This window comes from Mus musculus, chromosome 19 (genome assembly GCF_000001635.26).
Source record: "Mus musculus strain C57BL/6J chromosome 19, GRCm38.p6 C57BL/6J".
In the NCBI taxonomy this organism is placed as follows: Eukaryota; Metazoa; Chordata; class Mammalia; order Rodentia; family Muridae; genus Mus; species Mus musculus.
This window is the reverse complement of record NC_000085.6, coordinates 60,570,940-60,581,262: the sequence shown is the minus strand read 5'-3', so window position 1 is coordinate 60,581,262 and position 10,323 is coordinate 60,570,940. Positions and strand designations below refer to the sequence as shown.

The following is a 10,323-nucleotide window of genomic DNA, read 5'->3' as shown; positions in this document are numbered from 1 at the left end:
CTAGTTGTGGCAACAAGTTAGAGAATGCGCGTGCGCAGACCAAAGTCCTTTATCACGTAATGTCGGCCGGGGGCGGGGCCAGCGAATCCGGGTCTGGACACCTGGTCTAAACTGATGGGGAGGGGGGAGTGGGGAGGGGAGGGAGAGGGAATCGCGCCGCTGGGTGCATTCGCCTTGAGGTGACTCATAGCTCCCGCCCCCTTTTCGCCCAGCTTTCTCCAGGCCGTCCCTCGCATCACGTGCCTTCCTGGCCGCTCCCCCAGAGCCCTTTCCAAAGGCCAGAAGAAACTGCTGTAAAATGTCGTGAGGGACGTCAGCCCTTTGCGGCTGCCTCTCAGAACCAGACCCCGGGAGTGCCCACCTCAGTCAGCGGTTCCTCCGGCGGAGTCGTCTTGACGGAGGGCGAAAGCGCTCGGTGCGCCACTGGATTTTCCGCCGCACCCGCGAGGGCTCCGGGCGATGTGAACTCGAGGCGGCTTCTGCGCTCCCAGGCCCGGGGGCTGAGGTGGGCGGGCAGGTGCCTGGGAAGCCGCGGCCCGGCGGGATGGAGGAGAGCATGGAGGAGGAGGAAATGCTCACCTACGAGGCAATGATGGACGACCAGAATCACAACAACTGGGAGGCCGCCGCGGACAGTTTCCGCCAGCCTCCGCCGGCCCCGCCGCTGCCCCCGCCGCCGCCGCCGCGGCCCTCGTCGTCCATCCCGGATCCAGGCCGAGAACTCCCGGGGGGACAGCTGCTGGCTGTGCACGCGGGCTCCATGGAGAGGAAGGGTCCTAAGGAAGGGCTCCCGATGGGGCCTCCGCCCTTGCCGGAACCAAACGGGGTGATCATGATGTTGAAGAGCTGCGACGCAGCCGCCGCGGTGGCCAAGACGGCCCCTGCCCCCACCTCCAGCTCCACTATCAACATCAACACCTCCACCTCCAAGTTCCGTGAGTCTGTCCCTCCTCCACGACCCCACCCCCACCCCCCAGCCAGGCTTCTCCACACCAGCTCGTGGAATCCCCCCGCCCTGAGAGTAACTCCACTTCCTTTGTTCCAGGCTTAGTTCTCTTTCCTTCTCTTAACCCTCCCACCCTGATTCGGTGTCTGCGGCCAGTATCCGGCCAGCCAGCCAGTGTTGCCTGTTACACCTGCGCAGCCTCAGCTTATGCTTTAGAAAAGATCTTTAATACTCCTGATCATCTCTCAACATTAGTAAGCTCTTCTCTAGGGTGTCCCCTTCAAAGTTTCACCTTACAGAGCGAGAGGGAAAAGTAAGGCGGTCTTGAATTTCGTTAGAGGCCTTTCGTCTTTTTTTTTCAACCAGAGAGCAAAGAAATGTGTTCTTGTATTCTTTGCCGCTGTACTTTTAGCAAATCGGGCTTCTGAACGTTGGTCTCTAGCAACTCTTTGTTCTCTGTGAGTTTTTGCATCCTGTCAGGGAATTCTTAGTTACTTCTACTATGTAGTGGGAACTGCTACAAGTCTTTGAAGTTGATGTGTAAAATCACGTTCCAGAGAAGCGGTTCAGCAAGTGACTGTAACCAGGATCCTACCGCAGGTTGAACTTTTTAGCGGTCTGCCTTGAAATTCACTTGCAGATAGAAGATAAAAACTGACCCCAAAATGTTCACAATCAGGCAGTGTGCTTCCATAGCTAGGTAAAGAATAAGGTAGTAGTGCTTTTTAGTTCAGAGTGGTGGTGACAGTGTAAAAGGAACGTGGTGGCCAGGTCCTTGTTAGCTGCAAATTTAGAATGGCATCTCCTAATGTAACTGGAGATTTTATTTCTAGTTAAGTTTTATTAAGCTATAACAGTAATTGCCCACCTAGCTGTTGAAATTTTTTTTTGTCCTGATGCAGATAGTCACAACCTTAGAAAAAAGTATTTATGGGACTAGCACACATTACTTATTTGCCTTCAAGATACTGCTTTAGGCAGACACTTTGGTGTGGGTGTAGAAAGGAACTTTTGTTTATGATTATTCCCTGTTAGACATACACATGACAGTCATTTACACAATGCAGTTTGTATGTTGATTAAGTTGTGAAACTAGACTTTATAGTTGCAGTGTGATTTACCTTAAATGCTGAAGACAGTTTGGATTAATGCTTAAGTAGACTTTCTTTGATGAGTTAAGAAATGAACATTAAGAGCAGAAGTCGTCATCAGCTAAGCTCAGAGCAAAAGAATTTGCCACACTTAAAGGTTATTTCTTGAAAAGATTAATAAAGGGAGTTAGGAATGCAGCCAGGTTGAAAGAGTGCTTGTCTAGCAGTCAGGAAGCCCCAGATTTGATCCCAGCAACTTATAAAACCTGACCTGGTGGCTCACAGCTGCAATCCCAGCACTCTGGAGGTAGAGGCAGGATGATCAAGAATTTCATCTTCCTTAGCTGCATATCCTGTTAAAGGCCAGCCTGTGATATGTGAGACCCTGTCACAAAACAAAACAAAAAGGCTAGGAAGCTAAGACCTGTTAAAGATTGGTCAAGGGGAAAAGTTGCAAATAAATGAAAAATAAAAATAGAATATTAGATTTTATTATATGGTAATAAATTTGAAAAGGTAAATGAAATATATGATAGTTAGGGAACTATTAACTCAGAAGTTATCTAAGTTATCTAAGCATGGATGGACTAAGCTGAGACTAGTAGTAGTGCTAGTAGTGATGAAGACTTTCCCTTTCAAATCTCTTGGTCCAGATATTCTTGTATACAAGCTCCATTTCATTTCCATAACCTTTTCTTTTTATAAATTCTGGAATGTAGGGCACAGAAGCAAGACAAAACTAAAACCCCAAGTCCATTTTATAGGTTTAGTGAAATATTGATTTAAAACTAGGTAAGATTATAGTTGTGTTAACACCTGTTAGCATAGAAATGAAAATCCTGTATACTATTAGCTCATCAGATCTAACTATGTCAAAAGAATTGTGATTCACGGTTTGTCCAAGTTTTTTTTCGATATATTGCTGTGATTTATCTCAGTAGGTTGGAAAAAAGTCACGACTTGATAACTTTTTTAAATGCCAATATCCAGTACCTAGTTGATATTGTGGTACTTGATACAAGGATAACTTAGTAATTCAGAGAGTGCAGGATAACTATTTAAAAGTCAATACCTGTAGCTAATAGGAATAATAATGGAGACATTTTCAGTATAGTCACTATAAGATGGTAACTACCCATGGGTGTTCCTTAACATAATAAGAAAAGTCCTTGTTGCTTGCATGGTGGTTCACATTTTTAATTCCACCCCCCCAAATACACACACACACACACACACACCACGATCTTTTGAGTTCCAGGTCAGCCAAGGTAGACTCTGTCTCAAGAAAACAAACAAACAAGACCCCTGAAACAAACCCTTTAGAATTTGGTAATAATTTCATTTATCAAGAACCACTGAAACCAAAAGAAAAACACAATGTAGATGGATTGTTAGGTTGAAGACCAGCCTAGAAAAGATAAAATGTATACTAGTAGCAATGGTACCAAAAATAGATATCTGTATAATAGTTTAACAAATTATAGTGTCTATAACTGAAATAACCTCATAATACACAAGACTTAAGGACAGTGTAATTTTAATAAGTAACTGAGGAAGAATTCGCTAAATGGCTTGTTTCCATGTTCTTGAATCAAATTATTATAGGAATGTCCCTTTTCTCCATTTGAATCTAGAAATTCAATTTAAGTACCACCAACATTGTTTGATTTGTTTGACAAACTCCATTACTTTTGACACAGTGCTGGCTGCTCTTGTAGCCTGACAGAGGTGGGCAGTAGTGGGTTCTGCTGTCTTTTATTTACATGTGCCTCTGCCGCTGTCAGGTGATTTCTGGTCTGTCTTATGAGACTTCAGATCTGCTACTTGCTCTTGGGTTGTTGGTGTTGCTGAGTTTAAAGACATCCTTGTGAACTTTGGGCATGCATTCGGAATGTCCTCTCCCTGTGGTTTGTATTTTTCTTGGTGTTTTTCTGAAGAGAAGATGCTTTTAGCTTCAATGTTAATTGATTTTTATCAGTCTTTTTCTTCTATGGCCTGTTTGTTTGTTTGTTTTGTATCCTGAGAAATACTTGTGTAACTCAAAGTCAAAATTTTTCTTATATCTTTTTTACTTGCCTGATGTGATTGCTTTCTTGGAGGCCTATGTTCTCCCTTTTTAGTTCTTTCTGAGGTGGTTCATCTCAGCTGTTCTGGCTCAAGCTCTTCTAGCTAACTGATTCAATCTAGCTTTTCTCAGCTTTTCACTGAATTGCTCTGCTTGACTTGAAAGTGGTATTTTAATCCTCTGGCTCCTCCTTATTCTCTGGCTTCACCTGCCTCTGCTGACCTGCTCTGAACTGCATGGACTCATGAACAAACTCAGCTCTCCTGAACTGAACCTAACTGACTGAACAAAACTGACTGACTGGAACTAGAGACCCGAATGCCTACCTGTTTCCTGAGTGCTGGATGGCAGTATTATCATTCCCAGACCTAAGGTGGTTTTTTTGTTTGTTTGTTTGTTTGTTTGTTTTGGTTTTTATTTTTATTTTTGTTTTTTTTTTTTTTTACACAAGAAACTTGCTCTATGCCAAGCTATCCTTGAACTCAGAGCAGACCTCTGTCTCCCAGGATTAAAGGCCTGTCTGTATTCCAGCCAGATCACATAGAACTAGAAGGTCTTTGGATGTGATCCCTTGCAAGACTAGCTGTGTTACTGGATTAAAATTCCTCTACATTTTCACCTAGAAATGTTGTGAGTTTAGCTTTTAACCTGTGGCCTGAATTATGAGCTTATGTGTGTGTGGTGTGAGAGACACATTCTTTTCCTCATATATGTCCAGTTGTGTCAGCAGTATTCAATTTAAAACTACCCTTGCCATTTTGACAGTTTTGTAAGAAAGTAACTGACAATATATGTATAGATTTCAATTCTGTTCACGAGCCCCTTTATGTGGGGTGTCATGTTCAGGATTGTTGTGTCCTTGACTGGGTGTTTTATGATGGAATGTCTGTTTGTCCTTGGTAGTGTCCAGTGACTTTAGATTTCCAGGTTCATTGTGTGATGTCTTTTTTAGTCCTTTTGTTTTTAATCTAAACTGCATTTGTTGTGCACAAAATGTGGTTGGATCTTGCTTTTTAAAAAATTTATGGCAGTCTATCAGTCTGTCCTCCTTCCTTTCTTCCTTTCTCCTCCCCTATTTCTCTAACCCCCTCTCTTTTTCCTTTCTTTTCTTTCCTTCTGGTTTTGAGATGGAGATTTTCTTTGTAGCCCTGGTTGTCCTGGAACTCAGAGTTCCACCTGCCTGTGCCTTCAAGATTAAAGGAATGGCCACCATGCTCCGCCCCAAGCCTCTTTCAAAAGCTCAATTGAAGATTTTTCACATTTACTGTAAGGTTGAAGTCCATTATCTATTTTCTTTCTCTTAGTTTTTTATCTTTTGATACTTTTTTTTTTTTTTTTTTTTTTTTTTTTGAGGCCCTGGCTGGTCTTAAACTGACTTTAAACTCCAGTCCCAGGGAGGAAGTCCTTGGCCATACCCATATGTTGTGTGGATCTTAAATGTTTAGCCCACTTTTGATGAAATATGACTTCAGTTTGGCTTATTATCATCCATTTTGCTCCTTAGTGGTAACCCGAAGAGTTGCAGTGTGGAAATTCAAGTAAAGTATGGCCTTTGCTAGACTCTCTCACATAGAGTTTGAAAATCTGTAGTTCTTCATCTTCCTTTCTTTTATCCTATTTGTGTGCTACTGCTGTAGATAGCTGTTAAACACTTAGGTATCCCATGACCTAGGTGACCATTGTTTAATGGTAGCCATTCAATATTTTTTAAAGTGAAAACTACACAACTTATTGGCCATCTTAGAGTGAATAGTTGCGAGGCATTCAGTACATTGTGTGGTACAATCACTGCTTTTTCTAGTTTTATGCTGTTTTTATCACTTCCAAATAAATGTTTATACCCATTATACAATCAGTCCTCACTCCTCCTTCCACCTCCTGGCATCTCCTAATCTGCCATGTTTTTGTGTGTGTGTGTGTGTGTGTGTGTGTGTGTGTGTGTGTGTGTGCTTATCTTTTCTAGAATCATAAGATGAGATTTACTTTTTAGAGAGTCAGAACCTAGTCTTTTTTTTTTTTTTTTTTTTTTGAGTAAGAATGGCCTCTTTAGATTCTTATATTTGAATGATTAATAGTCAGGAAGTGGCACTATTTGAGGATTAGGAGGTGTGACCTTGTTGGACAGTGTCATTGGCCAAAGCCCATACCGGGCACAGTCTCTGTCTCTGCCTGTGGATTAGGATGTAGAGCTCAACTCTAGCATCATGCCTGTCACCATGCTCCCTAAGCCTCTGACACTGTAAGCAAGCTCTCAGTTAAATGCTTTCCTTTATTAGAGTTGCTGTGGTCCTGGTGTCACCTCACTTCAATAGAATGACTAAGACAGCTGGGAAAGAAATCTTTTATATTATCCTTTGTGTTGCTGTTCTTCCTTTAGATTTTGGCTTCCATAAAAATTTTAGCTAATTTTTTTTTTTTTTTTCTGAGACACTTGTTTATATTTGTAGCCCAGGTACTTCTGGAACTCATTCAGTAGATCAGACTGGCCTCAAACTCTTCACCTGCCTCTTGCCTCCTGAGTGCTGGGTGACCCTCCTCTGCTGCCACCACCCAGCATGGTAATATCCCTCCCCCCATTTATTTATTCATTCATTCATTCACTTTACATCCCCATTGCAGCCTCCTTGCCTTCCAGTCCCTCCCTCACACCGACCTTCCTCCACCCCTACCCTTCTCTTCACCTCTGAGAAGGGGGAGGTTCATCCCTTGGAATCAACCCATCCTGGCACCTCAAGTCACTGAGGACTAGGTACATCCTCTCCCTCTGAGGCTAGACAAGACAGCCCAGTTAGAGGAGCACAGTCCATAGGTAGGCAGCAGAGTCAGGGTAAGCCCCTGCTCCAGTTGTTAGGGGACCCATATGAAGACCAAGCTGTACATCTACATATGTGGAAGCAGGATAGGTGGCAGTTAGGTCCAGCCCTTGACTGCTCTTTGTTTGTTGATGGAGTCTCTGGTAGCCCCCAAGGGTCCAAGTTAGACTCTGTTGGTCTTCTCGTGGAGTCATGTCCCTTTTGGGTTCTTCAATCCTTTCCCCAACTGTTCCACCAGACTTTCTGAGCTGAGTCTGGGTCTCTGCATGTTTCTGTCATCTGGGTGGAGCCTCTCAGAGGTGAGTTATGCTAGGCTCTTGTTTGTGAATCCAAGCTGACAGATGTAAAGATAGCTTGAGGCTCTAAGGAAGGCAGGCTAGCAGTGTCTCTCTAGATCTTCCAAGTACAGCTCGGCACATTTCCCTCCAAATTGGCAGGGATTGCTTTGGTTCTGTTGTCCTTGACTTAGTTAGCTTTTGCTTGACTATAGAAGTCTTTATTTTCTAAGACTATGTTTTACTGAATTGTGTATGTATAGTATCTATAAAATTCTATATGTATAGCCCCCTTTTCTCATTAGCATCTTTCTATTGTCTCTTGACCTTTATTGTTAACTTAAAATCATTTTTATTCTTTGAGGATATCACATATGCATACAATATATTTTATTTATTTATTCTTATAGGATCTTTTGGCTCTAGCAGTCTTGGTAACTGAGGATGACTTTGAATTTTTCACTCTCCTGCCTTCACGCCAGGAAATCTGGGATTGTGCCTAGCTTATACCTGCCGATTATCTAACCCAGGGCATTTTGAAGCACTCTATGAACTGAGCCACATCTCTGGCCCTGCTTTATCTTTTTAGCAATCAGCAATTTAACTGTGATATTCCCAAAGGACCAGTTTTTCTGTGTTTATCTTCCTTGATTTTCCTGAATTTAGAATTTGTCAGATTATCTCCCCCAACCCACCCCCATTTCCACTTGGTAGAGTACTTTTGCTTTATGAGTAGTGAAGCACCGCTCATTTGTTTGCTCTTTGAACAAAAATAGTTCTCTAAAAACTGTGCATGCTGTGCATGCGTGTGTGTGTGTGTGTGTGTGTGTGTGTGTGAGTGTTTCCCAGAGGATGAAGACTGTGGAGTTAGTGCTCTCCTGTCTTTATATGGATTCTATAGATTGAATTTAGGGTTTCAGGCTTTATTTGTTGAGCTGTCTGGTCAGCCTACTTGTTTTATTGCTTTGTGTGTGTGCTCCCTGATGTTCATTTTTAGTGTCCAATCTATTGATACAGATTTACTGGGGATTGACTGTAGTGCAGGTTGACATCCAGACTAGGTGTTGTTAATTGAACAAATCCTCAGTGGTGTGGTGAGCAGAGAGCCTTTAGTAAGCTTACTTCTTCTTTTTTTTTTTTTTTTTTTTTTTTTTTAAAGATTTATTTATTTATTATATGTAAGTACACTGTAGCTGTCTTCAGACACTCCAGAAGAGGGAGTCAGATCTTGTTACGGATGGTTGTGAGCCACCATGTGGTTGCTGGGATTTGAACTCTGGACCTTCGGAAGAGCAGTCGGGTGCTCTAACCCACTGAGCCATCTCACCAGCCCGTAAGCTTACTTCTAAGGTCTTATCTGAAGTTAACTCCCTTGGTGCTTGGCACCCTCAAGATCCATTTCCACGTGTATTCAGTCTTAGGTGTTTTTATGGATGTTACTAACCTCTTTTTCATTACTTGGAACTTTCTTTTCTGTGAAGTCTTATTCTAGCTAGAGGTCTTGAGACAGCTTGGGCTCTCAGATTGATCAGCTTTTGCCATGCTGGCTTCATTCTGGGGCTCAGAGTTCTGCTATATCACAGGTATTGTATATTTTTTTTTCCCTTAATAGGTGTGTTTAGGCATTGGATTAAATATCTTGGATTCCATAATCTTAAGTATTCCATTTATCTGTCTGTCTGTCTATCTATCTATCTATCTATCTATCTATCTATCTATCTATCTATCTATCTATCTATCTTCAGTATGTCAGCCTAGTACCTCTAATAGTTAAGAGGTCCTTTGGGTTTTGCGGAGGTCTTACATGCATTGATCCCAATGAGCTACATATATGAGAGTATGTGTAGAGGCTAGAGGATAACCTTGGCATCATTGATCGGAGGAGACTTAGTAACCCACAGCACTAATATTTCTTGCTCCCATGTGAGCAGGCAATTCATAATATTTCAAATTTAACCTAATGAAATTGATGTTTTTCTAGTTTTTAGTTAACTTTTGAATTATTGAAAATATTAACTGATTTTTTTTTTTTTACTAAATCTTTTGGTTATCAGGGTCTATCCTCCAGTTTGCAAAGTGGTTGATGGGCTCAGCTTTTGATGGTGTTTGGCATCTTATTACCTTCTAGCTTAGTAGATGTGTTTGGCAAGCATCACTATGAATATGATCCATTGGCTGAACTTCAGAATCTTACTGAGGCTCTTCATCTCCTTTTTGTTTTTTATTTTTAAAAACTGATATCACATGAAATGTCATTGATAAAGAGAAATCCAGTTTTGTATATAGAGCTTAGTTTCAAATCTGAAGAAAACAGAGTTTACTTCTTTTGCAAACCAGCACTGTTTGTTGTTAGACACTTTGTGACGTTTGCTGACCTTGTCCCTTTGCAGTGTGTCTCAGTACCATAAACTGGTCTTGTGTCTCTGTTTTAGCTGACAGTTGGCTGTTAGCCTCTGTAGATCTACTAATACATAGTTACAGATGTGCTAATTAGACATTTGAGTGGTATTTTATTCGGCGAGTGTTTATTGTATGGCAAAGTAGTGCTTCAGCTTTTGATAATGAAATGGAATGAGACACAGTGTGAGATGATGAACAGACAGATGCTGGTGTGTTATGACTAGATATTAAAGAGTTGTGTATCACAGAGCTGATAGCATAGAGGAGAGAGAGAATCCTTACAAGATGTTTGCCAGAAGAGTGGAGAAATGGGGAGTAGTTGGACTTGAATGTCCTTGTAGAGGGAGCAACCTGTGAACCAGGGTTTTTTTGGGGAGCAGAGGGTGTAAGAAAGGAGTGGCACAAATCACATCCCAATGGATAGAAATGATAAGAATGGGAACCATGCCACTAAGTGTTAAGGGAATAAGCACCCTTGTTGGGTTTTAGTGTGAGTGGAGGAATTAGAGACAATTACCAGTTTGAGATGGTAATGATTGTAGGCAGGAAATAGAACCTGAATGAACAAAACTTTGGAGAAGGGGCTTTCAGATTTTGATAGGTTTTAGGGTGTCTACAGAATTTTGGGCTGAAGAAGGGAGGATGAAAGATTGATGGTTTGAACTCTGAACGTCTTCATTTCTCCAATCTTAGAATATTAGAAATCCTAAAACAGCAGTTTCACTAAAGATTT

At 41.8% G+C, this 10,323-nt stretch overlaps 1 protein-coding gene across 4 annotated transcripts in view; it reads left to right on the top strand.

The window, feature by feature from the left end:
- Positions 1-239: 239 nt before the first annotated feature.
- Positions 240-10,323, top strand: part of Cacul1 (CDK2 associated, cullin domain 1) — a 56,328-nt gene continuing 46,244 nt past the window's right edge. For 3 of the 4 annotated variants that reach the window (NM_001172097.1, NM_001172096.1, NM_030197.2), the window contains exon 1: positions 240-935. In NM_001172097.1, the coding sequence (NP_001165568.1) occupies positions 545-935 (391 nt within the window). In that variant the 5' untranslated portion in view covers positions 240-544. Of the gene's footprint in view, positions 936-969; positions 4,476-10,323 lie in introns of those variants that run through there. The other variant, XM_006527468.4, reaches the window with a different exon arrangement.